The sequence below is a fragment of the Odocoileus virginianus genome, chromosome 6, assembly GCF_023699985.2.
Source record: "Odocoileus virginianus isolate 20LAN1187 ecotype Illinois chromosome 6, Ovbor_1.2, whole genome shotgun sequence".
Taxonomy (NCBI): domain Eukaryota; kingdom Metazoa; phylum Chordata; class Mammalia; order Artiodactyla; family Cervidae; genus Odocoileus; species Odocoileus virginianus.
Window position 1 is genome coordinate 88,662,996 of NC_069679.1, and position 24,574 is coordinate 88,687,569.

General features: G+C 45.9%; 1 protein-coding gene and 1 long non-coding RNA gene across 5 annotated transcripts in view; one reads left to right on the top strand and one right to left on the bottom strand.

The window, feature by feature from the left end:
• RPS6KA5 (ribosomal protein S6 kinase A5) overlaps window positions 1–24,574 on the bottom strand; it is a 187,793-nt gene that overhangs the window by 68,723 nt on the left and 94,496 nt on the right. For 2 of the 4 annotated variants that reach the window (XM_020900771.2, XM_070469793.1), the window contains exons 4-5: window positions 13,761–13,876; window positions 10,906–11,013 (exon numbers count right to left, since the gene is read on the bottom strand). The exons of the other annotated variants lie outside the window; for them this stretch is intronic. In XM_020900771.2, coding sequence (XP_020756430.2) covers window positions 10,906–11,013; window positions 13,761–13,876 — 224 coding nt within the window. The remainder of the gene's footprint in view (window positions 1–10,905; window positions 11,014–13,760; window positions 13,877–24,574) is intronic. 4 annotated transcript variants of the gene reach the window in all.
• On the top strand, window positions 535–23,882 carry LOC139035709 (uncharacterized). Its single transcript, XR_011488425.1, has 3 exons — window positions 535–1,248; window positions 22,158–22,292; window positions 22,780–23,882. It is a non-coding gene; the product is annotated as an uncharacterized lncRNA (long non-coding RNA).

Genomic DNA, 24,574 nt, shown 5'->3' on the forward strand with positions numbered 1-24,574 from the left:
GTCCCTGGGATTCTCCAGGCAAGAGGACTGGGGCGGGTTGCCATTTCCTTCTCCATCATATGCCCTACTGCCTATTAAACATCTCTGTAGGTCTAACAGACATCTCAGACTCAGCTGCTTCAACTGCACTCCACCCACCCAACACCTCCCCATCAATATGAAAAGTGAAAGTCGTCAGTCATGTCCACCTCTTTGTGACCCCATGGACTATACAGTCCATGGGATTCTCCAGGCCAGAATACTGGAGTGGGTAGCCTTTCCCTTCTCCAGGGGATCTTCCAAACCCAGGAATCAAACCCGAGTCTCCCGCACTGCAGGTGGACTCTTTACCAGCTGAGCTACCAGGGAAGTACGTCCTCATCAGTGTATCAGTTGATGGCAACTGTACCCTTCCAGTGATTCTGGCCAGCAACCCTGGCGCTGCCTTGGATTCCTCCTGCTCTCACACACCCTGCTTCCAGGCCATCAAGAATCTCAGCACTAACACAAGACTAGATTCTAGAATCTGATTACATCATACCACCTACTCTGCTACCCTATGGTCTAAGTCAAAGCCAGCTCTTGCTGGGGCTAATGCAACAGCTTCTTAACTGAGGTCCATGTTTCTAGGGACTTGTCCCACCACAGGACCATCAAGCTTGGCAAACAGAATTACCTTTCTTAGAGAACTCAGGCCATGTCATCTTCCACTCAAAGCTCCCCATGACACATGCTTCAGGGGGAGGAGCTACAGTCCTTACCACAGGCCCCCGTGCCCAGCACAACCTGCACAGTCACATCCTCCAGATGACCGTCCCCATGTCCTCCTTTCCCACGACTCTTCCCTCACTCACTCGACACACCCACGCACACCTCCTTCTGCTCACAAACCACCGAGGCATACACCCGCCCCAGGCTCTTACCACTGGCTGATCCCCCTACCTAGAGATCTCTTTCCTCGATACTGATATAGCTCATGTTCTGACTTCCTTCCCCTCTTGACTCACCTGCCACCGTCCCAGCGAGGCCTCTCCTGATCACCTGATTTAAGAGTCCAAGCTCCTCTCGCCCTGCTACCTCCTATTTCTCCTGCTGTACTTGTCTTCCTGTAGCTCACCACTGTTTAACACATCCATGCATATTTTACTTGTTTACTTGTTGTCATCTGCCTCCCTCAGGGAGAAAGTTTTGCCTATTTTGTTAATTTGCTGGATTCCAACACCTAGATGGAACAGTGCCTGGATCTCAGAAGATCTTCAATCACTCTTGGTGAGTGAGTGGGAAAAAAAAATATATAAATGTCCATAACTGCGTATGTGAATAGTGGGTACACAGATTCTGCTGTATCATCCTCTGCATTTTTATTAATTTGAAATATTGTATAGTATAAAAAATTTTAAATGAAATTTGGAAAATACAAACATTTATTAATCACATTTATACAATGTTAATATTCCAGGGTGTCTTTTGCTAAATTCCCCTTAGGGGTTTGAAAGTCCCTGACATTCAGAAAATAGATGAAAACTATTTGTATGTATATATATATGTGTTATATCTATAGATTAATATATCCTATACTAATAAAGAAATAATAAATACGGTTCATGGGGTTGCAAAGAGTTGGACACGACTGAATGACTGAACTGAACTGAATACAGGATAATAATCTGACTAAACAGTTTTCAAGTAAATAAAGAATAGGGATCGGACCCAGGTCTCCTGCGCTGCAGGCAGACCGTACCATTTGCGTCACCAGGGAAGCATGTTTCAACACAGTTTGAACAAACAGAACATATAATAGAAGTTTCTCTGAAAAGAATCTCAACTCAAAAGTTGTCCCCACTAGCCCTGTGATGTAATTTTACATGAAACCTGTCTACTCAAGCTGTGCACTGAGCCTGCCTTAAGATAAGAAACAGTATTGTGAATAAATCTTAACTGAGCCAATAAATTTCCACCATAAGAAACGTTATTAAGGGATGTGTGAGGCAGACGCCTGAGGAAAAAGCCGTCTCTGTCTCCCTCCCCCTTCTTCCGTCGGAGGGCAGGGGACCTGCTCTGACATCTGATGGAAAAAACCTTTACAAAGGTTTGCTTTACAAACCTGTAAAAAACCTTCTCAAAGCTAAAGCTTACATTTTCATATCTGAATACTGTGTACTATTGTTTGAGTACAGGAAACAGTGGGGCCACAAGAACACTCTGGTTTCTAGGCCTCCTATTTTCCCAGCACATCCATCTCAGTATTTACCTTAAAATAACTAAAATTATCCAAGAGTCACAGAGGTTGGCAAATGACTGACAGGACTCGCTGACGGAGACTTAGCAGGCTCCTCGGGGGCACATGCAACGGGGGGAGTCAAGACTGGACGCCGCTACAGACCCGTCAGAAGGGGACACTGAAGCCGCCTGGGGAGCTGCCTGTCTGAGCCCTCACGCAGAGCGGCTCCTTGTGAACCTTGAGCCTCACCCAGGCACGGTGTAACAGCGGAATCCCGCGAGTGACGTAACTGACTGGGTGTTTATCAGAGAAAGACGTCATGTAGAACTTTCCTACAAATAAGGAACTTAAGGGAGAATAATGTACGATCCTCATTTGTATGTTGTGATTTTGCTCACAGTAATCTGAAATCTGAATATGTACGTGCCTCTTTAAGTGGAAACTGGTATTTATATCATGGTTTACACTTTAAAAAGTACTTTCATGAGCATCATCTCACTGTGTCCAGATGAAAACCATATAAATTACCTATGACAAATACTATTTTATAGCCGACGAAAGGAAGACTGAGAGGGGCTACCGACTGACCGACGTGACCGAGTCAGCAAGCAGAGCCCGAGCAAGGTCCTCGAACTTCAGCGTGTGCTCGCTCCACCACACTAAGAACGCCTCTTCTGTGTTCAAAGAATTAATTAATGAATAACATTACCTGAACTGGGCAAAGATTACATTTTTCTATTTTCTGGAAAGAAAAAAAATCTATAGAACTTTTTAATAGCTACCATGGTAGTGAGTTATAATTAACCTCTGTTTTAAATGTCAGAATGTCATTTTTCTTCCAGTTTTATTTATCTTCCTGAGGATTCATGTTAATAATCTGTTGTGAATCTTTCAAATGCTCAGTGTTAAATTATGAAAACATAGAATGCATATAAAATATTTAAGTATAGGGTAATTAATAACACATGAATGTATTGCCTTGACATTATTATAAACAGGTAAGAACAGATGCCGTTTTTAGAAAAATGCCTTTAAAGTCTTCAATGTTAAAAACCATATACTCACCCTAGCAGACTGACTCATTGTAAGAACTGGAAAATGTTTGCTGAACTTAAAAATGTTTGCATCCTTAAAAAAATCCTATGATAAGCATATATTATCATGCAGATATTTAGAAATATCTTTTTTTTCTTTTCAGAATTTTAAGGGATTTATCAAATTCTATTGAAAAAACATGTCAGTAAAAGAACCAAATATGTAAATTGTTATCATATGAAATGTTGTTACAGCTTGTAAAAAAATCAATTTTATCCACTATACAATTTAGCTAGCAACCTGCAATCTAGAAATAACTCCGACATAGTGATGAACACCTCTAAAATCTAGGCTCATGAGGGCAGGAATTTGTTATGCTCACTACTGTACTTCTAGAGTCTAGCACAATACGTGGCACATGGTAGGCACTCACCACATATTTGCTGAATATTAGATTAATAAACACACAAGGATTCCCCGGCAGTGCAGTGTTTAAGCCTCAGTGCGACCACTGCGGGGGGCGCGGGCTCACTCCCTGGTCAGAGAGCTAAGATCCCCCACGCCACGCGGTGCAGCCAGGAACCAACAGAAACCGCTACACAGACAGGTACGCAGCACGCCATGGAGAAACTCCAGACATGTCTAAAGAGTACACTCCCGGGTGGGAGGTGGGAGCGAGGTTCCAGAGGGAGGGACATGAGAATACCCACAGCTGCCTCGTATTGACGTATGGCAGAAACCAGTACAATTTTGTAAAGCACTTATCTTCCAATCAAAAATAAATAAAATTTAAAAATAAAAAGACTTGTCAAACAAAGTAAAATCTTGAAAATTAAATAGAAAAATACATTCCCCAGGTCCAGTGAAAGCAGACTTTGTAATACACTAAACTGTGATAAACTAAGAGAAGTGGGTGGGAGAATGGTGATTCAGTTTTAGAAACGTTGAGCTTACACGATCCAGGAGACAGTCACGGGGAGACACACTGGCGGCAGGCCCAGGGCTGGAGCCCAGAAGGGAGCTCAGGGCTGGCCGTGGGCTCTGAGGGGCCTGGGAGAGAGGTCAGGGCTGGCCGTGGACTCTGAGGGGCCTGGGAGACGGGTCAGGGCTGGCCGTGGACTCTGAGGGGCCTGGGAGACGGGTCAGGGCTGGCCGTGGACTCTGAGGGGCCTGGGAGACGGGTCAGGGCTGGCCGTGGACTCTGAGGGGCCTGGGAGAGAGCTCAGGGCTGGCCGTGGACTCTGAGGGGCCTGGGAGACGGGTCAGGGCTGGCCGTGGACTCTGAGGGGCCCAGAAGGGAGCTCAGGGCTGGCCGTGGACTCTGAGGGGCCTGGGAGACGGATCAGGGCTGGCCGTGGACTCTGTGGGGCCTGGGAGAGAGCTCAGGGCTGGCCGTGGACTCTGAGGGGCCTGGGAGATGGGTCAGGGCTGGCCGTGGACTCAGAGGGGCCTGGGAGACGGGTCAGGGCTGGCCGTGGACTCTGTGGGGCCTGGGAGAGAGCTCAGGGCTGGCCGTGGACTCGGAGGGGCCCGGGAGACGGGTCAGGGCTGGCCGTGGACTCTGAGGGGCCCGGGAGACGGGTCAGGGCTGGCCGTGGACTCTGAGGGGCCTGGGAGACGGGTCAGGGCTGGCCGTGGACTCTGAGGGGCCTGGGAGAGAGCTCAGGGCTGGCCGTGGACTCTGAGGGGCCTGGGAGACGGGTCAGGGCTGGCCGTGGACTCTGAGGGGCCTGGGAGAGAGCTCAGGGCTGGCCGTGGACTCTGAGGGGCCTGGGAGACGGGATCAGGGCTGGCCGTGGACTCTGAGGGGCCTGGGAGAGAGCTCAGGGCTGGCCGTGGACTCTGAGGGGCCTGGGAGACGGGTCAGGGCTGGCCGTGGACTCTGAGGGGCCTGGGAGACGGGTCAGGGCTGGCCGTGGACTCTGAGGGGCCTGGGAGAGAGCTCAGGGCTGGCCGTGGACTCTGAGGGGCCCGGGAGACGGGTCAGGGCTGGCCGTGGACTCTGAGGGGCCCGGGAGACGGGTCAGGGCTGGCCGTGGACTCTGAGGGGCCCGGGAGATGGGTCAGGGCTGGCCGTGGACCCTGAGGGGCCCGGAAGGGAGCTCAGGGCTGGCCGTGGGCTCTGAGGGGCCCGGGAGACAGGTCAGGGCTGGCAGTGGACTCTGAGGGGCCCGGGAGACGGGTCAGGGCTGGCCGTGGAATCTGAGGGGCCCGGGAGACGGGTCAGGGCTGGCCGTGGACTCTGAGGGGCCCGGGAGATGGGTCAGGGCTGGCCGTGGACCCTGAGGGGCCCGGAAGGGAGCTCAGGGCTGGCCGTGGGCTCTGAGGGGCCTGGGAGAGAGCTCAGGGCTGGCCGTGGGCTCTGAGGGGCCCGGGAGACGGGTCAGGGCTGGCCGTGGACTCTGAGGGGCCCGGGAGACGGGTCAGGGCTGGCCGTGGACTCTGAGGGGCCCGGGAGATGGGTCAGGGCTGGCCGTGGACCCTGAGGGGCCCGGAAGGGAGCTCAGGGCTGGCCGTGGGCTCTGAGGGGCCTGGGAGACAAGTCAGGGCTGGCAGTGGACTCTGAGGGGCCCGGGAGACGGGTCAGGGCTGGCCGTGGACTCTGAGGGGCCTGGGAGAGAGCTCAGGGCTGGCCGTGGACTCGGAGGGGCCCGGGAGACGGGTCAGGGCTGGCCGTGGACTCTGAGGGGCCCGGGAGACGGGTCAGGGCTGGCCGTGGACTCTGAGGGGCCCGGGAGATGGGTCAGGGCTGGCCGTGGACCTGAGGGGCCGGAAGGGAGCTCAGGCTGGCCGTGGCTCTGAGGGGCCGGGAGATGGGTCAGGGCTGGCCGTGGACTCTGAGGGGCCCGGGAGGCGGGTCAGGGCTGGCCGTGGACTCTGAGGGGCCCGGGAGACAGGTCAGGGCTGGCTGTGGACTCTGAGGGGCCCAGAAGGGAGCTCAGGGCTGGCCGTGGGCTCTGAGGGGCCTGGGAGAGAGCTCAGGGCTGGCCGTGGACTCTGAGGGGCCTGGGAGACGGGTCAGGGCTGGCCGTGGACTCTGAGGGGCCTGAGAGACGGCTCAGTGCTGGCCGTGGACTCTGAGGGGCCTGGGAGACGGGTCAGGGCTGGCCGTGGACTCTGAGGGGCCCGGGAGGCGGGTCAGGGCTGGCCATGGACTCTGAGGGGCCCGGGAGGCGGGTCAGGGCTGGCCGTGGACTCTGAGGGGCCCGGAAGGGAGCTCAGGGCTGGCCGTGGGCTCTGAGGAAGCCCCAACATACAGGGAGCGAGGGCAGCATAAAGACAGAACACCCAGGACTGACCGTGAGGAGCCCTGCAGGTAGAAGAGAGAAAGCCTGCAGCAGCGTGAGAGAGAAGGCAAGGCGGGGAGCACGGAGTCGCAGAGGCCAGGCTGAGGCCACCTCCAGCGCCACACCACTAGGCAGTCTAGTAAGATGAGGCCTCGACTACACCCAAAACGGAGGTCGCACTGGCCGTGGCACGGACAGGTTCAGTCAGCTGGCGGGAGGTGCGAGCCGAGCCGGAGTCGCTTAAGGAGGGAGTGACAGGCAGGCCTCTCACAGGCACTGGCAAAGGAAAACGTGAGACCGGCGCTGAAAGGGAGTACGGGCTTCTGAGCCTGCTGGCTGTTTGCCACCCAGTCCATCCACCCAGTCACCTCTCCCTCTTAAAAGATTTAAGACAAGAGAGACTAGGCTTAAATGGTGACAGGGCACGTCCAAGTGGAAGAAGGTAGAAAAGGAGAAGGGTCAGTTGAGACAAAGATGCACAACCTCCCTCTGTAAACCGGCAGCCACGGCGGAAACCCTTCACAGGAAGCTGCCGCTGCAAGCCAGGGAGGGAGCAGAGGGACGCACAAAAGCAGCTCATTCCAAGAAAGGTGATCCTTCGACATGTCAGGCTGACACATGACACCAAAAAGGAAGGCTAGCTAACAAACAGAAACTGCTGGATGGGAATATTGTTGAGGTGTAGAAGGTCCAGGCAGGGAAACCCACTGAGCAGATGCAGGTGGAATCAAGAGAACACAGGACCGTTAGACCCAGTTTTAACAGGCTCGTTCGACTGAGGTTTAGGGGATTCAGAAAAAGAAGGTTCCTCCTTGAGCCCTGAGAATTAAATCTAAAGCCTAGCAGAGTGGTATCATCCTCTTCAGCAAGAGCAAGAGTAAGCTGGTCGTCTGAGGGGAAAGACAGATGCAACTGTAAGGGTTAGTAACATGACAATAACACACAACTGCACAAAATGCAGCTAGGCTGTGTTTGGTGAATAAGCAAGAATCCATGAATTACTTCTCCACTGCAGACTGAATCCCATTATTTCATTTTTGGTCCTAAACAACCAAATGTTCAAACACTGACATCCGGTAAGAATTCCCTTCATTCCCTTGAGGAGAAGCTGTTGACATGTCCAGCAAAAACCACAGCCTCCCTTGTAAAAAGTGACACAGATGATTTAGTTACTCAGCAGCTCTGACTCATTTATATGAAAGCCCAGTAACTCTGATCATGCTTGATTTTTATTTGCTTTTGCTTTGGTTTCTAACAAAAAGGGCCAAAGTCTGTTTCTGCCATCTGCCAAATGACCAGAAACATAGAAGCACATGTCCAGAAACACAGGATTCACTCAGTGATTCTTTCATGGTTTTATCACCAGAACCTAGCCTGAAGACTAGCAGATAGAAGGCTCTCAACACATACTGATGGAGTGAATGAGTAAATATACGAATGGTCCCACGGAGAGAGGAAAGGGTGATCACCAGATCTCTCTATGGGGGGAGAGGGGGTCCCCCATCTTCACATGCCAGGACATCTACTGAAGTCAACAGGTCCCTTCTCAGGGTGTTTCTGAGTATATGACAGGACACAGCAAACTAAGACAAGCACTGGAACCAGAACACAAGGAGACAGTGCGGTGCCGTCGCGAGCGTGCCCCTGTGGCCGAGGCTGCGGTCAGGCCTCAGTGGCACTCGGGAGGCCTGGCCGGACCATGGCACCGCAGAACCCGGGCCCCAGCGCCTGCAGACCGCTGCTCTCAGAGGAGCGCTGCCCGCTCTGGTCTCAGTCCCACGGTGAGCGTCCATCTTCCAGCTGCCTCCTGGCGTCGACGGTGTCCTCGCCCTCCCCCGCGGCCCTCGTCCCCGCATCCACAGCCTGCCTGTTTAGTCTTTGCAGTTCTCCACGAGGGTCAGGAGGGCAAGGCTTCCTTGTGCAATAATGCAGACCCGGGACCTTGGAGGGGAGGTATCTGTTTCTTACACAGATTTTCAATAGATCCTCTTGTGTCCCGCATGGCTGTGATGAGGACTAACCCCTGAGCCTTTCTGGGGTGAGAGGTGCAGATTAGCCTGCTCTGGGGCTTCTCCTTGTCGATGGCTTAGGACTCGGCTGCTCAGGGGTGCTAACTGACGACGACTAGTGTTTCTGCCGTCCACTTTGCAGAAGCTGGTTGCTGTTTTCCTCCCACCTCCTCCCACCTTTTTTTCTTCTACAAAACAGGGTTTATTGGGAATCAACAGAGAACTGCAATTTGGGATTCACACCTATCGTGAGCCCCAAGAAACACCTCAGGGCGAGAGTAGAACAGGCCGTGTTCACTGGGGAAAGGCAGTTTTGGGGGCTACAGCAAACCCAGTGTCCACAGCTTTTCACTGGCTGGGTCACCAGTCTCTCCCTGGCTGAGTGCTTGCTAAGGAAACAGAAGCATCTCCTCCTTCCTCTTGGTCTTTGTTAAAACTCCCCCTTCTGGCCTCCTAACAGGACTTAATTCAGGTTCTTGGTTTGTTTTTCTTTTTTTCCAAGATTTCCCCCTTTTGAGTCGGACCTTTCTCTGAGAGCACTGCTGATCATCAGGCTCTCCAGTTTCAAAGATCCTCTCTCCCTTCTGCGTGCATGCCTATTCACTCCTTTATTTTTACTTGTAGTAGGGTTTAGTGAGGAAATAACCGTGAACATATTTCATCCGTCACATTTTTTAAGTTGCTACGAAAATTTTAAACAAAGAAGAAAAGTTTGAAAAACCAAACTTTGAAGTAAATTCCTCAACAGTTCATCTGCTTTATAACTATGATTTTCCTATAAAAGACAACTAATATATTGTTATGTCCTCAGGCTCATGAAGGTGGAGACCATTTCCCTTAATCTGTCACTGTATTATCCAATATCTAGCATAGTAGAGATCAAGAAAAAAGTGATTGAACGAGATAGACATGATTTAAAAAAACAACTAGGATCCTTTGTTTTCATACTTTTAGTACTTATCTAATTCACCTAAGACTGTTTTGGAAATATCCTAAAAAGTAAATGATCAGAAATGGATACACCTAATCTAGAATCCAAGAATGTGTTTCACAACAACAAAGTCCTTCACTACAAAAATTTTACTATAGTTGTGTATATTATAACAAAATTTCTTGGACAGAAAAGAACTGGCATTCAAATTTACTTAGTTCTCTTCAAAAATCATTAGTATAAAACACACTTTTAATTTATAACTGCTACATAAATAGTATTTAATTACAACTAAAAATGTATAATTTTAAATGTTATTAAGTAAATCTGTGATAATAAACAAGTTTTAATCAATACTGAAAATGCAGAGTCCTCCATATTTATAATCTGTACATCAGTTATTACATTTTAATTTGTATGACAAAAAACCCCAGCAAGTTTATTAAAAAGTTAGGGCTAGTAAGTGGATCCTTGCTGTTCTTATAAAATGAGCTTAAAGGGCCAGAATGACACGCCCTACGCTGTAGGTGTAAGGAAACTGTGTGCTTTGTTTTGTGATTCTTTTGTTCTGGCCACACCGCGGGCACGTGGGTCTCAGTTCCCAAACAGGGATCAAACTGCACCCCTGCATCAGAAGCAGGGAGTCTTAACAACTGGACCACCAGGGAGTCCTCGTTTCGTGATTGTTCATTGGCTGTTATCTAAGCTGTGGTTCTTCTAAAAGGCCCAAAGCGCTATTGAAAAATTTCAGTCATATTTTATGGAGAAAGTTAAATGTGTAATTTGGTTTTATAATTCTGATACATCCATGAAAGGGTTACTGTAATTCTAACAGGATGCTTCCATGGTAATTTCAAAGTAAAAACCTTACAGTCACTCATATTGTTAGGTAGTCAGAATAGGGAAAAGGAGTCCAAAATGGCGGTGGCTAAAAGACAAGGAAGGGAAAAGCCTGTGAAAATAGAACAGAGGAAGGTCAAAGAAAGGCCCAAGGAGGGCCGGAGAGAGGGCTTCAGGCAGGACAGCTCCTGGCTGAGCCCCATTTGCATAGGGCGGGCCCAGGGGAAGAAAACAAACAAAGGAGGAGACAAGTGGGGCGCTCTTCTCTTTGCATCTTTGGATCAATGTGCCCTCATGCCTCGAAGATGGATTGGCCTGCTATCTTCTAAATAAAACAGAGCTGTAACACTGAGCTGTAACACTGATTTGTCTAAGAGCTATAACACAGTCTGTCCAAGACCTGAGCACTATGACCCGCCGAGGGGACGAGACAGAACCGAGGAGCATACGCTCGCCTGACGATATCAAAATGTTCCTCTGGGCAAACTTGTACAAAAGTCTGTAATTTGTTTAGTACTATCCCATTAAATGCTCCTTCTATAGCTAATTTTCATCACTGTTTACATCCAGCTTTACTAACTCAAATTAAAATATAATACTCACTTCGTCAGCCACAAACTCCTTACTCAGACCAAAATCTGTCAGCATCACGTGGCCGTTAGAATCAAGCAGAATATTCTCAAGCTTAATGTCACGGTATATAATCCCCAACTGTAAAAACAAACAGAAATGCATTTAAAAATAACAATTTTCAAAAGATAAATTAGGAAAGTCTTTATTATGAATCTTGAAAGCAAAACCAAAAACGGCATTCCCCTGCTCAGGGTGCCGTGATGACTTGGCACAGGCAGACCAGGTCTAAGGCCTCAGTCTCAGGGCTTATCTGCTGGGCTCCTTGGGCCTCTGGAACCATGCTCCCTGTAATGAGGGACCATTTCTGTCAGACTGGCTTCTCTGCGGTCTACTCTGATGACTGCTCCTTCCTGGGTTACTCTTTGTGATGGATTTCATCCTCCTTCCAGGGGATCTTCAGGGGCTTTCTTAGCCAATTCACACCCATCATTTCTTAACAGCTCCAGAAGGCCTTCCTGGCTAACCAGTTCCTGCACCGGCCTTTCTTTTTTCCCCATAGAGCACCTATAATTACACCGCACTTTTCTAACTATCCCTCCGTTTTGTTTTGTAAGTTTTATAGTGAAACATGTTAGCTATATGACATAAATAAATCTACTCAAGTTATACAAGCAGTACCTGACAAATATGAATTCCACGTTTCATGATATGTCAACCTGGATTAAATGTTTTTAAACTTTTTATACTGAGCATGAGCAAACTTAAGACTGTGTGCTTTCATCAACACTAAGTATATGAAAAAGAAGATTCTTGACACTTTCTTAAAATTAAAAGATTATACAAGGAAAAACACTAGGCATTTTCTTTCAAGAATGCTTTTCCCCCCATATTGTAAAACATGACTATTTATTGTGAATGCACTACCTGCTGAAGATATATTTGACTGGAAGCCTACAAGCACCTAACAACCAGTATGACTTTTTTTTAAAACAATCTTTGGAAAAGACTTCAGGAATAAGTCATTTACCACCTTCTTTACCACATCAGTTCCAAGTAAACGCCCCGTTTCTGTCTCTCCTGAGAAATTCAGTGTTAGTAGACATAGCAAGATTAACATTTCTGGCTTTGTGCTACATTTCTTTGTATTTCTCTTTTTATAAGGTAAGATTAAGAGAAACTGAATGAAGATCTAATCTGTGTATACTTTCCATATCAATTACATTTACATCTGGTATCATCATATTCTCCAGCTTTCTGTTCTGATTACCCTGTTTTAATAATGAAAGTTCATCGATTTTCCCTTTAATAAACAGAGTTAACAGTTTTCATACAAATTAAAAACTGAATTTACGAGCTTATCTGTTGGAGCTTTGCATTTTGTGTTTATACTTAGATTTATGGTGATTTCCACCATCATTTTTATGTTATAAAAATTACATCGGATTCCTCTAAGCATAAAAGAAAGCTTTTCGGCCTATTCCTAGGCCCAATCTGATGCATGTCTAATATATATATATATATAATTACATGTGTGTATGTACACATATCCCACAGAAATAACTAAGGCATAAGCTCACCTACACACCATGGACTCTCTCGGAAGAACACGGATGCCTCTGCCCACACTTCCGTTAAGACTTAAGCTCCCACCTGAGGCCCCCCCTTGTTTATGGCCCTGCAGCCCTGCGCCCCAGAGCCACTTTCACTTCCCTCCCTTCCTAACACTTTCCTTCACCCCACTTAGGCCTCCTGTTCCGAACCCTGTCTCCCCCTCCCTGCCTGGGTATGTTTCTGTCTGGCCTAGATCCACCCATTTCTTCATTCTGTCCTTCCTGCATCTTCTCATCTTTCCTCACAGCCTTTCCCATCCATGGCTTCCACCTGCAATTCGAATCTCCCTGCCCGTTAAAAATTTCATCTTTTCCCCTCATTTCTCTCCGCCCTTTTTTGTGCTGCATAATCAGCTCTTTCATCTCTCTTTATCTGTAATCTAGTTGAGAACATGAACTTTTAACAAAGAAAAACAGTGACTTTATGATGCACTCAGATCACCCAAATGCAGTGATTTGGGCCATGTCCCTTGTGGTCTCACACAGTTATGATAAAAATACTCTAGTATGTTCTATTTCTTAGGCAACACACAAACCTAACCCACATAATGATTGTTTGCTTCTACAACAATGTGTCCTCATTAAAAAAAAGTTTTTAGTCAAAATATCTTGGATCAAGATTAGCAGTATCTGAAATGATGGCTTTTAAAAGTTGAAGCTGCTTTTACAGAATTCAAACGGCATCACATACATACATGAATACCACTTAAAGTGTTTAGTAACAGCTCACGGAGCGGATCGGGGGGCGGGGCAGGGGGTGGAGCAAGAGAGGACCTGGGGAAAAACAAACGGAAAAGAGAGCCCGAGTCGGCAGTGGGATGGCTGGGTCTGTAGGTAAGTGCTTCTTTCAATTATCTCAAGCTAACAGGGAAACATTCCCTGAAGAAATACAGGCAGAGTCTGCAGTGGAGTAAGTCACAATTAAGGAAGTACATATTATGACTTGTGGTTTCATCTTAAAGGTTACTTTAAGAATAATTTTTTTTTTAATTCTGATGATACTGTGTAATAAGCATTAGGATTTTTCACGAACAAAACCAAAAAAAAAAAGTGCTCATGCTTTACTTTTTTATCTGTATCCTGGGAACTGCAAAAGGAAAAAAAGACTTTTAAAGAGGGAAGGACGAAACTGAAAAATGTGCTTGTGGTCTGTAAGTGTGCCTCCACCATCTCCACTAAGACAATGACCTGTCAGCACACTCGCTCTCTTCATCCCATCATCACCTCAGTGAACAGATTTCTCAAAAGACAAACCCCGAAACTGAAGGGTCTTACCTTGTGCAGGTGTTCGAGGGCAAGGACGATCTCTCCGACATAGATCTGCACCTCGTGCTCTGTGAAACGCTCTCTCTGAGAAAGATGAGTAAAAAGCTCTCCACCATTTATATAATCTAAAAACGAAATATATTTTTTCTGTCTTTGACTTATATTCATAAACTAAAGGAAGTAAATCCTTCTAACCACTTTGGATTAACCATAAGGCACTAATTTTAATTTATTATTTTGGCAGAATTCTTAGTATATAGTTTCATATAGAAAATATTACTAAATTCATATAAATACAGTTTTATAAGTTAATGACTACCCTAAAATGCAATCAAATGAATTAGCATAGAATATTGCTTTTAAAACTATTATATGAAATCTGCATATATTTAAACAATTTTCCCAGATGCAGCATATCAGAAACCTATGCCATCACCATACAATTCCTAACTTGCTGTCGAGTACCAAATCACCAACCACTACAGTAACTGAAATACAACGAGCAGAGTGAAACAAGGCAAACAGAAACCCCAGCCACTGCTTTGCAGTAACGGCCACTCACTTTTTTTTAAGCAGAGCCCCTATTTTTCAGAATTGACTTATGGAGAGTCCTTCCAAAAGTGTGTATTAAGTAGCAGGTAACCTTCTTAAGAATTGATGCTTTTGAACTGTGGTGTTGAAGAAGACTCTTGTGGTGTTGGAGGAGTCCCTTGGACTGCAAGGAGATCCAACCAGTCCATCCTAAAGGAAGTCACTCCTGGGTTTCACTGCAAGGACTGATGCTGGAGCTGAAGCTCCAATCCTTTGGACACCTCATGTGAAGAGTTGACTCACTGGAAAAGACCCTGATGCTGGGAGGGATTGAGGGCAAGAGGAGAAGGAGACGACAGAGGATGAGATGGCTGGATGGGATCACCGACTCGATGGACATGAGTTTGGGTAGGCTCCGGGAGTTGGTGATGGACAGGGAGGCCTGGCGTGCTGCGGTTCATGGGGTCACAGAGGGTCGGACACGACTGAGTGACTGAACTGAACTGAACTGAACCTTCTTATTGCACCATTTAACTCAAAAGCAAAAGCAGGAGAACACAGCTAGTCAAAACACCTGAAATGAAACAATGCCCATTTCCCTTTCAATTTGCCCTTTTTATCCCATGAGGAATAATGAAATAAGAGACAAATAAGCTACAGTGAAAAATAAATAAGGAGCTGAATAATAATAAGCCACAACAGAGTTCATAATCGGCTCTAAGAAGACACTGATAAACTGCTAATAGTTTGATCAGAAACTAACGGCTACTCCCCGAGATACCACTTGTGTGTGAGAAGCAGTGCTCCCCTAGAACAGCCGCAGGCGTGGATTACAGACGCTGAGGAGACATGGCTGAGAAAGCACACGGCCCAGGGGTGCTCACTGGTCAAGTTTACCTCAATCTGACAAAAGACCGAAGGAAAATCTTCACAAACACAAATTTTTACCTTGCCCATTTAACTTTAAATTCCAAACAGCAGATTCCACAGAATGAAAGAGCTCTAAAAACTAGTTGCTTTGCAATGTATTTTACAAAGCACAAGACAGCAAAAAGCACTGCCCTTCTAAGACTTCTGTATTTTGCCAGATATTTCTGGATTTCTGCACTTGATTATAACCTAACACAAAACTATTTATTTAAAAGGTGTAAAGGAACACAGCTTTCCTGCAAACTAACAGTGAATATTTTCTACCTTTAAGTAGTTACTTATTTAAACCTAATACTGATGTTTGTGCACATACGGTTTCCACAGTTTGTCATGGCCCAGAAATAGGCATTCATAGGTCAGCTGACCAAATGACAAACTCCTACGCATCTGTGAATGTCCTATTCAATTATTTCTTCAATCACCACTCAAGCAGAGTTGATTAGTTCCTCCTATGCTACCCACTGTACTCATTAAGACTTACAGCACCTCAATTATCTTGCTGCACTGAAAATATCTGCATACTTACTTTCTCTGCCAAATTCTGAGCCTTTTAAAGTCATGATCAATGTATTCATCTTAAAAAATCCAACAAGTGCTTGCATGCAGTATGCACTCAACAGATGCTTAGTGCTTTATTAAATGAACACAAATCCTTTATGCTGGAGTCTGAAAACATCACTCTGAAACTCAAAGGCAAGTGGGTTGTAAAAAAAAAAAAAAAAAGAATCCAATGTACTCCTGTCTTTGAGGCAACTTGATATAATCCAAAGAACTTAGGCTTTATAATCAAGAGACTTGAACTAGGTCACAGAGTCAGACACAGCAAGTGACTAACACGACAGACAACGGCTCCTCTGTGTCCTGAGCCGAGCAAATGAAGTCTCTCTCGGTGCCAGCTCTTTACAAAGTGGGAATCAGAACTAGTACAGCTTACTGTTGCCCAGAGCGCACACAAAGTGTTTACCTTTCATTTACTGGGGAGACGAAGAAAAATTAACTGCAGATTTAAGACGACAAACCTAAAACAACATTGAGTGGCTTTCCTGCTTGTACAGCAGGCCAACAGCCCAAGGAGCAGGCTCGACACTCATAAAACATGCTTCATTTGTAGGTGCAGGGTTGCGCACTTTTGTGACCCACCAACTCTGTCCGGCGGTCCAGGCTTCACCGCTGGGGCGGCAGAGAGGCGGCCAAAGGGCTACAGCAGCAGGAGCAGCGATGGCTGGGCTCTCGCTGTGGGACGGACGCTCCCTCACCCGCGGCGGGGCCGTGCGGGGCGGACGCCCTCGCCCGCGGCGGGGCCGTGAGGGACACACGCCCTCACCCACTGCGGGGCTGTGAGGGTAGCGGGAGTCTCTGTAACATAAGCATCTGGCGCCCTCAGTCGCCATACTTCTAGTAGGTCTGTTTGGGGGGTAGCGGTGTGTCATTATGCTTTTAATTTGCATTTTCCTGAATAAAAACATTATTTAGTATCTTTCCATGGCTTACCACAAACATATGAAATACGTTTGCATATGGTTATCCAGCTGTCCCAGCACCATCAGCTTAAAAGACCATTCTTTCCTCACTGGCATGCCTGTCAAAAAATTGATGTGAGGATTTATTTCTAGACTCTCAATTCTATTCTATTATCTCTATCTTTATTCCAGTGCCACACTTTCTTGATTATTGTAGCTTTGTAGCAAGTTTTAAAAGTGTTAGTCTTGCAATTTAATTCCTCCTTTTCAAAACTGTTTTAGCTATTCTAAGGCTCCTTGATTTTTCCATGTAAATTTTAGAATGACTTTGTCAATTTTCATAAGAAAATAAACTGGCATTTTGAGAGAGGTTTGTTAAATCTACAGATCAATTTGGGGAGCACTGTCATCTTAATAATATAAAGGCTTTCAATTCATAAACATAGAACCTTCTACCACTGTGAAGTGGCCCTTTTTTATTTTTACTAACACTTTTTTGTTAAGTATATTTTTTCTGTTATTAGCATAGCCACTCCTGCTTTCTTGTGGTTGCTGTTTGCATGATTTATCTCTTCCCATCCTTTTTTCTTTTTAACCTATTTATACCTCTGAATCAGAAGCTCCATATGTGGAGCTATGGGAGAGACTGAAGGCAGGAGGAGAAGGGGACAACACAGGATGAGATGGTTGGATGGCATCACCGACTCAATGGACGAGAGTTTGAATACACTCCAGAAGATGGTGAAGGACAGGGAAGCCGGGCGTGCTGCAGCCCATGGCGTCTCAGAGAGTCGGATGCGACTGAGCCGCTGAACAGCAACATGCCTCTGGATCTACTGCGTGTCTACTAAAGACAGCGTATTTCCCCTCATCTGACCACCTCTTGTCTTCTTACTGTACCTATTAATCCATTCACATGTAATGTTATTACTGATACAACTGGATCTGTTGTTACTGTTCACTCGCTCAGTTGGTCTGACTCTTTGCAACCCCATGGACTGCAGCATGCCAGGCTTCCCTGCCCATCACCAACTCCCAGAGCTTGCTCAAACTCATGTCCATCAAATCAGTGATGCCATCCAACCATACCATCCTCTGTTGTCCCCTTCTCCTCCCGCCTTCAATCCTGCCCACCATCAGGGTCTTTTCTAATGAGTTGGCTCTTTGCATCAAGAGGCCAAAGTACTGGGGCTTCAGCTTCATCATCAATTCTTCCAATGAATATTCAGGGTTGATTAACTTTAAGACTAACTGGTTTGATCTCCTTGCAGTCCAAGGGTCTTCCCTTGTGGCTCAGCTCATGGCTCAATAGGTAAAGAATCTGACCACAATTCGGGAGACCTGGGTTCAATCCCTGGGTTGGGAAGATTCCCTGGAGAAGGGAATGGCTACCCACTCCAGTACTCTGGCCTGGAGAAGTCCAAGGACTGTATAGTCCATGGGGTCACAAAGAGTCGGACATGACTGAGCAACTTTGACTTCACTTTCCCTGGAAGAACCATAGCTTTGACTATATAGACCTTTGTTGGCAAAGTAATGTATCTGCTTTTTAACATGCTGTCTAGGTTTGTCATAGCTTTTCTTCCAGGGATCAAGCTTCGTTTAATTTCATGGCTGCCGTCACCATCTGCAGTGATTTTGAAGCCCAAGAAGATAAAGTATCTCATCATTGCCACTGTTTCCCCATCTATTTGCCATGAAATGATGGGACCAGATGCCATGATCTTAGTTTTTTGAATGCTGAGTTTTAAGTCCAGCTTTTTCGCTCTTTCACCTTCATCAAGAGGCTTAGTTCCTCTTTGCTTTCTGCCATAAGGGTGGTGTTATCTACATATCTGAGGTTATTGATATTTCTCCTGGAAATCGTGATATCAGCTTCTACTTCATCCAGCCCAGCATTTTGCATGATGTACTCTGCATGTAATTTAAAAAAGCAGGGTGACAATATACAGCCTTGATGTACTCCTTTCCCAATCTGGAACCACTCTGTTCTTCCACATCCAATTCTAACTGTTGCTTCTTGACCTGCATACAGGTTTCTCAGGAGGCAGGTAAGGTGGTCTGGTATTTCCATCTCTTCCAGAATTTTCCACAGTTTCTTGTGATCCACACAGTCAAAGGCGTTAGCGTAGTCAATGAAGCAGAAATAAATGTTTTTCTGGAACTCTTTTGCCTTTTCAGTGATCCAGCAGATATTGGCAATTTGATCTCTGGTTCCTCTGCCTTTTGTAAATCCAGCTTGAACATTTGGAAGTTCACGGTTCATGTACTGTTGAAGCCTGGCTTGGAGAATTTTGAGCATTACTTTGCTAGCCTGTGAAATGAGTGCAACTGTGAGGTAGTTTGAACATTCTTTGGATTGCCTTTCTTTGGGACTGGAATGAAAACTGACCTTTTCCAGTCCTGTGGCCACTGCTGAGTTTTCCAAATCTGCTGGCATGTTGAGTGCAGCACTTTAACAGCATCATCTTTTAGAATTTAAACTAGCTCAGCTGGAATTCCATCACCTCCATTAAGCTTTGTTCATAGTGATGCTTCCTGTTCATAGTGATGCTTCCTAAGGCCCACTTAACTTCACACTCCAGGATGTCCGGCTCTAGGTGAGTGATCACACCATCATGGTTATCTGGGTCATGAAGATCTTTTTTGTATTGTTCTTCTTATGTATACTATTTTACTTTTTTGTTTTCTATATATTGTATATCTTTGGTCCTTTATTCCTCCTTACTTCTTTTTCATTAAGTAAACATTTTAAAAAGTTATTTTCTTAGTGGTTACTCTATGGCTTACCATATATTATCACAAACAGTGTGAGATTCATACCGACTTAATTCCAGTTATATATACAAACATTACTCCCACATAGGTCTGCTCTCTCTTCCTCCTGTTTGAGACATTATTGTTATATATAGGACAACCATATGTGTTACACACTCAACAATACATTATAATTATTACCTCACATAGTTTTATGCTTCTCAAAGAGGCTGAAAGAAAAGAGAGTAAGTACATGTCTACAGTCTGCATTTTAGCTTTCCTATTTATCATTTTTCAGTTCTCTTTACTTTTTCTTACGGCCTTCCTTTGGAACTGGAGAGCACAGAGGTCCTGGTCATTTTAAGGGTTTCATCTTTTACTCTGACTGACGTTAAGAGGCCTCGGGAAGGTTCTGAGTACAACAGGGCGTGACAAGGTCTCCGTTTTGACAGACCAGTGACTCTGGCTCTTTGTTGAGAACAGCAGGAGTGGAACAGGGAGGCCAGCTGCAATAAACAAGGAAAGATGACGGAGCCTGGGAGGAGGCGGACAGCACTGCGGTCAGGGTCCAGCCCGCCCTGAGCACGTAAAAGGGGGGGCGGACTGTCAGCTGCGTGCGCAAGCCTGCGGCAAGGACAGACGTGACAGGGACGATGCGGAGTTCACCTCTGGAAATGGGGACACGCGGGTGTCTAACCAACAGCGAAAGCTCAATAAGCGGTGCTTATCATAATCACCATCTTGAATCACATGTCTTCAGATTATGAAAAGGGGCAAGAGAGCCTGTCTACAATCCTTTCAGGAAGGTGGTGGCTAGTCGCTCCGTCGTGTCCAACTCTTGCAACCCCAAGGAGTGCAGCCTGCCAGGCTCCTCTGTCCAACGGCATTCTCCAGGCAAGAATACTGGAGTGGGTTGCCGAAGACAAATGTAAATTTCAGATCATTAAGAGAAGGCTCCATGTACATTCCTTGAAATTATGCACAATTTTTTCAAGTATATGTAAGCGTATGTGCATTCTACTAAGAAGGGAGGGGGCACAGATTTTATCAGCTTCTACAAGGAGTTACAAGCCAAAACAGTTCTCAGAACATCACTCTTAAGACACCATTATAAATCTGAATGGAAACACGCCAGTCAAGTTTATTTATAAACAAACCAAATGTGGACTGCCGGCACAAGGGACACATCTGAGAGGAGTGTCCTCCGGCTGCCCAGCAACAAACAGCTCATCATGACAGGGCAGACACCCAGCCCACTGCTCCTGAGCATGCAGACCGCGCATCCCTGACTCCTAGCCTTGCTTGGCATTAGCTGTCCTGGAGCTTACTGTACTTGGAGCTGGACTGATGAGGTTCGGAGCTTACGAAAGTGAAATGGAGCATGGGTTTTCGCTGTCAACAAGCTCTCTGACTTCTGAGGGTGTGCTGGAACTGCACTCTGGTGTCTTTACACCTCTGTGTTTATCCAGAGAGCCAGCAGCTCCGGAGGGGGGATGTTGACGCTTGCCCTTGAGACTCAAAACAACCTAGCCAGGCAGTGAGACAACATATTAAACAAACTTTAGAAAAGACTACAAGGATTATTATTAAGTTGAATTACAAAGTTTTTATTTTCTTAGAACAGTGGAATCAGGAATGCAGGCAGATTCTGGGAGACTTAGCAGTGGTGGGGATATGGTCAGAGATATCATGAAAACCCAGATTGTTACTGACATCTGAGAGGAAGATTCTTCTCAGCTTTATAACTCAAGGAGCCCCCTCCATTCCTCTCCTCCACTCCCACCCCTTGCCAACTGAGCATAAATTACATTCCTCCATTTAAAAAAAAAAAAAAAACAACTTACTGAAAAGCTCAGATGGAATAAAGCACCTGAGTGGAAACTGTCTACTACCAGAGTTATTTAAGATCTACTCTGCCTGGTGGGCCTTGGTCCATGCCAACTTATCTACCTTGAATAACTTTGCTTTCAAAATTATGCATTCATTAGAATTCTAGAAATTAGATTTCTCAAGTGTCTGCCAGTTTCCTCTACAACGAACTGCAAGCATGACGGCTGGTTTTTTGTTAAGTGAATGCTGACAGTTTTTATTCTCTTTATGGGAACAAATAGCATGAGAATGTTCAGTTTTTACTGACGTTCCTGAGGCTTTTTGCCTCTGTGGACAGACCATGAAAATGGCCTAAGTGGTGCTGGCTGGATCTACAGTGCTGGCCACTGCTGTTTGTGTAGAAGCAGCATCTTAGTAACCCGGGTTCGTCATGGTAGTGGGAAAGGGCTCCTGGCAGATAAGAACTAAAGTGATGTAAAACAGGGCTTTGGCTGCCTTCCTTTAAAATCTGTATCTTAACACAGCTCACTGCTTTTAAGACTAGACAGCAACATAGTAACAACCAGAGATACTGGGCACTTTCAATGTGCCTGTTCTATTTAGATATGATAACAAATCTGATACTCAAAAACAATGCTATGAAGCTGGTGCTATTAAAATACTAGTATAATCCCCAGAGAAAGTAAATTAATCTCTAGAAAACAGTGAAACTCAGAGAGGTTTCAAAAATTACCCAGAGTTGCATAATCTTTTAAGTGAAAGAATAAGGATTATGAACATGGGCAGTCTGACTCTAAAAACAGGATTTTTTTTTTTAAACAGGATTTTTAAATAATTTATTTTTTAATTGAAGGATAATTGCTTCACAGAATTTTGTTTTTTTTCTGTCAACCCTCAGCATGACTCAGCCACGGGTGCACATGCGTCCCCTCCCCGTCCCCTCCCACCCCTCCAGGGAGGTGCAGAGCCCCCGTGGGAGCTCCGCGAGCGGCACGGCACATTCCCGCTGACTATCGATTTTACACACGCTCGTGTGAGTTTCCCTGTTACTCTCTGCATTCATCTCACCCTCTCCTCCCCTCTCCCCAGGCCTACTCTCTGTGTGTAAAAACAGGAACTGTTTTAAATGCTACAGAGTTGCCCTTTTCCCTCCTGATGCGGTTTTACTGTCGTTTGTTTGGGAGAGCCCCATCGGGCAACTGGTATTGCTAATCATTGTAGAAAAACAGTCTTAAATCACCTATTCTGTCCTTCAGATACCTGAAAGGCTTGGGGTCCATAATTCTATACAGTTGGTCATAAAACGTCTCCATTTTACATGCTACTCATGGTTAAATTTTGGAGGGCTCACGAGAATGTCACGGTACTAGAAAGGAGACATTCCAAGGGGTCTGTAGAAAGGCCGCTTTCCAACGGCTACCGTGAACAAGGGTTTCACCCTTTGGAGAATGTGCCAAGCTAAGATTGTCACTGACATACTTCTGACACAGAACTTAAGAAAGTCAATTTCTGTCTTGCAGGACTGGACCCAGGCCTGTTTTCTCCAAAAAAGTACTTGGCCTTCCTTGCCTGCAGTTACCATTTCAACTCATTTGCCAGTTAAAGCAGATGGATCTGAATTTGGCAACAAAGAGCTACACTCTAGGTTCTTGCCAGAGGGTAAAACCTCCCACTGTCTGCAGTCCAGATCTCATCATATGTTCAATTGTGAGAAGTAATACACACAGGACAATAAATGTAACCTATGTCTTTCTCATTACACTATAATGATCTGAGACAAAGAGCAAACTTTGCAGCAAACAAAGGTATAAACTTGGATAACGCTGTTTTGGAAAAATTATTCTCTAATCTTGTTCCACAGGCTTACATCATAAAGAAGAGTGGCTTGAAACTTTGAATTATACTCTTGGTCAAGGAAGGCTGGTAAAGATTGTCCATTACATCTGGGCCTGATTTATAAAGCTTTTCCTAGACTATAATGCCTTCCCTGTGGGTTTTATATTTTAAATATTTTGATACAATTTCAAACTTACAAAAAATACTTGCAAGAACAGCAAAAGGAATCCCTATATATCCATTATGCAAATTCATCAATTGTTTACATTTTGCTTATTTGCTTTAGTATTCTCTGAGTGTTTTTATACATGCACATCATGTCCCTGAACCAACTGAGAATAAGTTGGAGACATCAAGCTCCTAAATCCTTCAATGTGCAAATACTAAAAAAAAAAAAGAACGCTCCTTCACATAGCCACAGGACAATTATCAATATCAGAAACTTAATGATAAAAACACTATTATCTAATCTATACTCTCTATTCAAAATTTGTCACTTGCCCCACTAATGCTCTTTGTAACTACTCTTCCTCAGCCCAGGATCTGGCTTCTGATCACATATACCTTAGATATCAGAGCACATTAGTCTCTGACCCTAAGTCAAAATATACATACCTATTAATTTTAATAATAGCTGCCAAATGTTATAGGTACTTTCCTCAGAAAGGTTATTTATATTCCCCACCAACATTGAATGGATGCCTTAGAAAACAAAGTTCTCGTCAGTTCTTTTTGTTAAAACTCATCTTTTTTCTTTTAATTTAAACACTATTATTATGATGACTTATGGCTGCGTGGCATGCAGGATCTCAGTTCCCTGAACAGGATGGAGCCCACGTCCCTTGCACTGGAAGCGTAGCGTCTTAACCACTGGACCACCAGGGAAGTCCCTCACCAACTCTTAATATTACCGTTATTTTTAATTTCTACCAATTTGACAGGTACACTCCAAGATACAGAAGTCCTGAAGGTGCAGAAGAAAGCAGAGGGGAGGAAAACTCCAGCATTTAGAGCAGGCAGCCCCGATCCCCGGGCGTCGGCGGCAGGGGGACGGCGGCAGGGGCTGCGGGGCCGGAGCGGGAGAGGTGAGGAAACTCACAGGAGAGGCGCGCGGCACCGGCTGACCCCTGGGAGAGTCTGCTGAGACTCCAGCATGAAGTTCAGCCAGGTCCTGCTGACATTCTGGAGACACAAGAGGAAAGCTTAGAAAGCGGGCACTGGGAAAAGATGTGCCGAGTAATAAAGCAACTTCCGCGTCAGGCAAGGAGGAAGGCTCGCACAGCAAGCGCCGCCCTGGGTCAGACCAGGCCGACCTCAGGCCAGGAAGGACGCACCCGCCACCCACAGGCGGCGCCAGGGATCGGGCAGAAAGACTCCAGGGAAGGCAGAGTCAGCACGAACTGGAGAGCTGACCCGGGGAGTGTGAGAAAAGAGGGGAACGGAAGAGGGCGGTCCAGGAAGACATCGGACTGTGAGGTC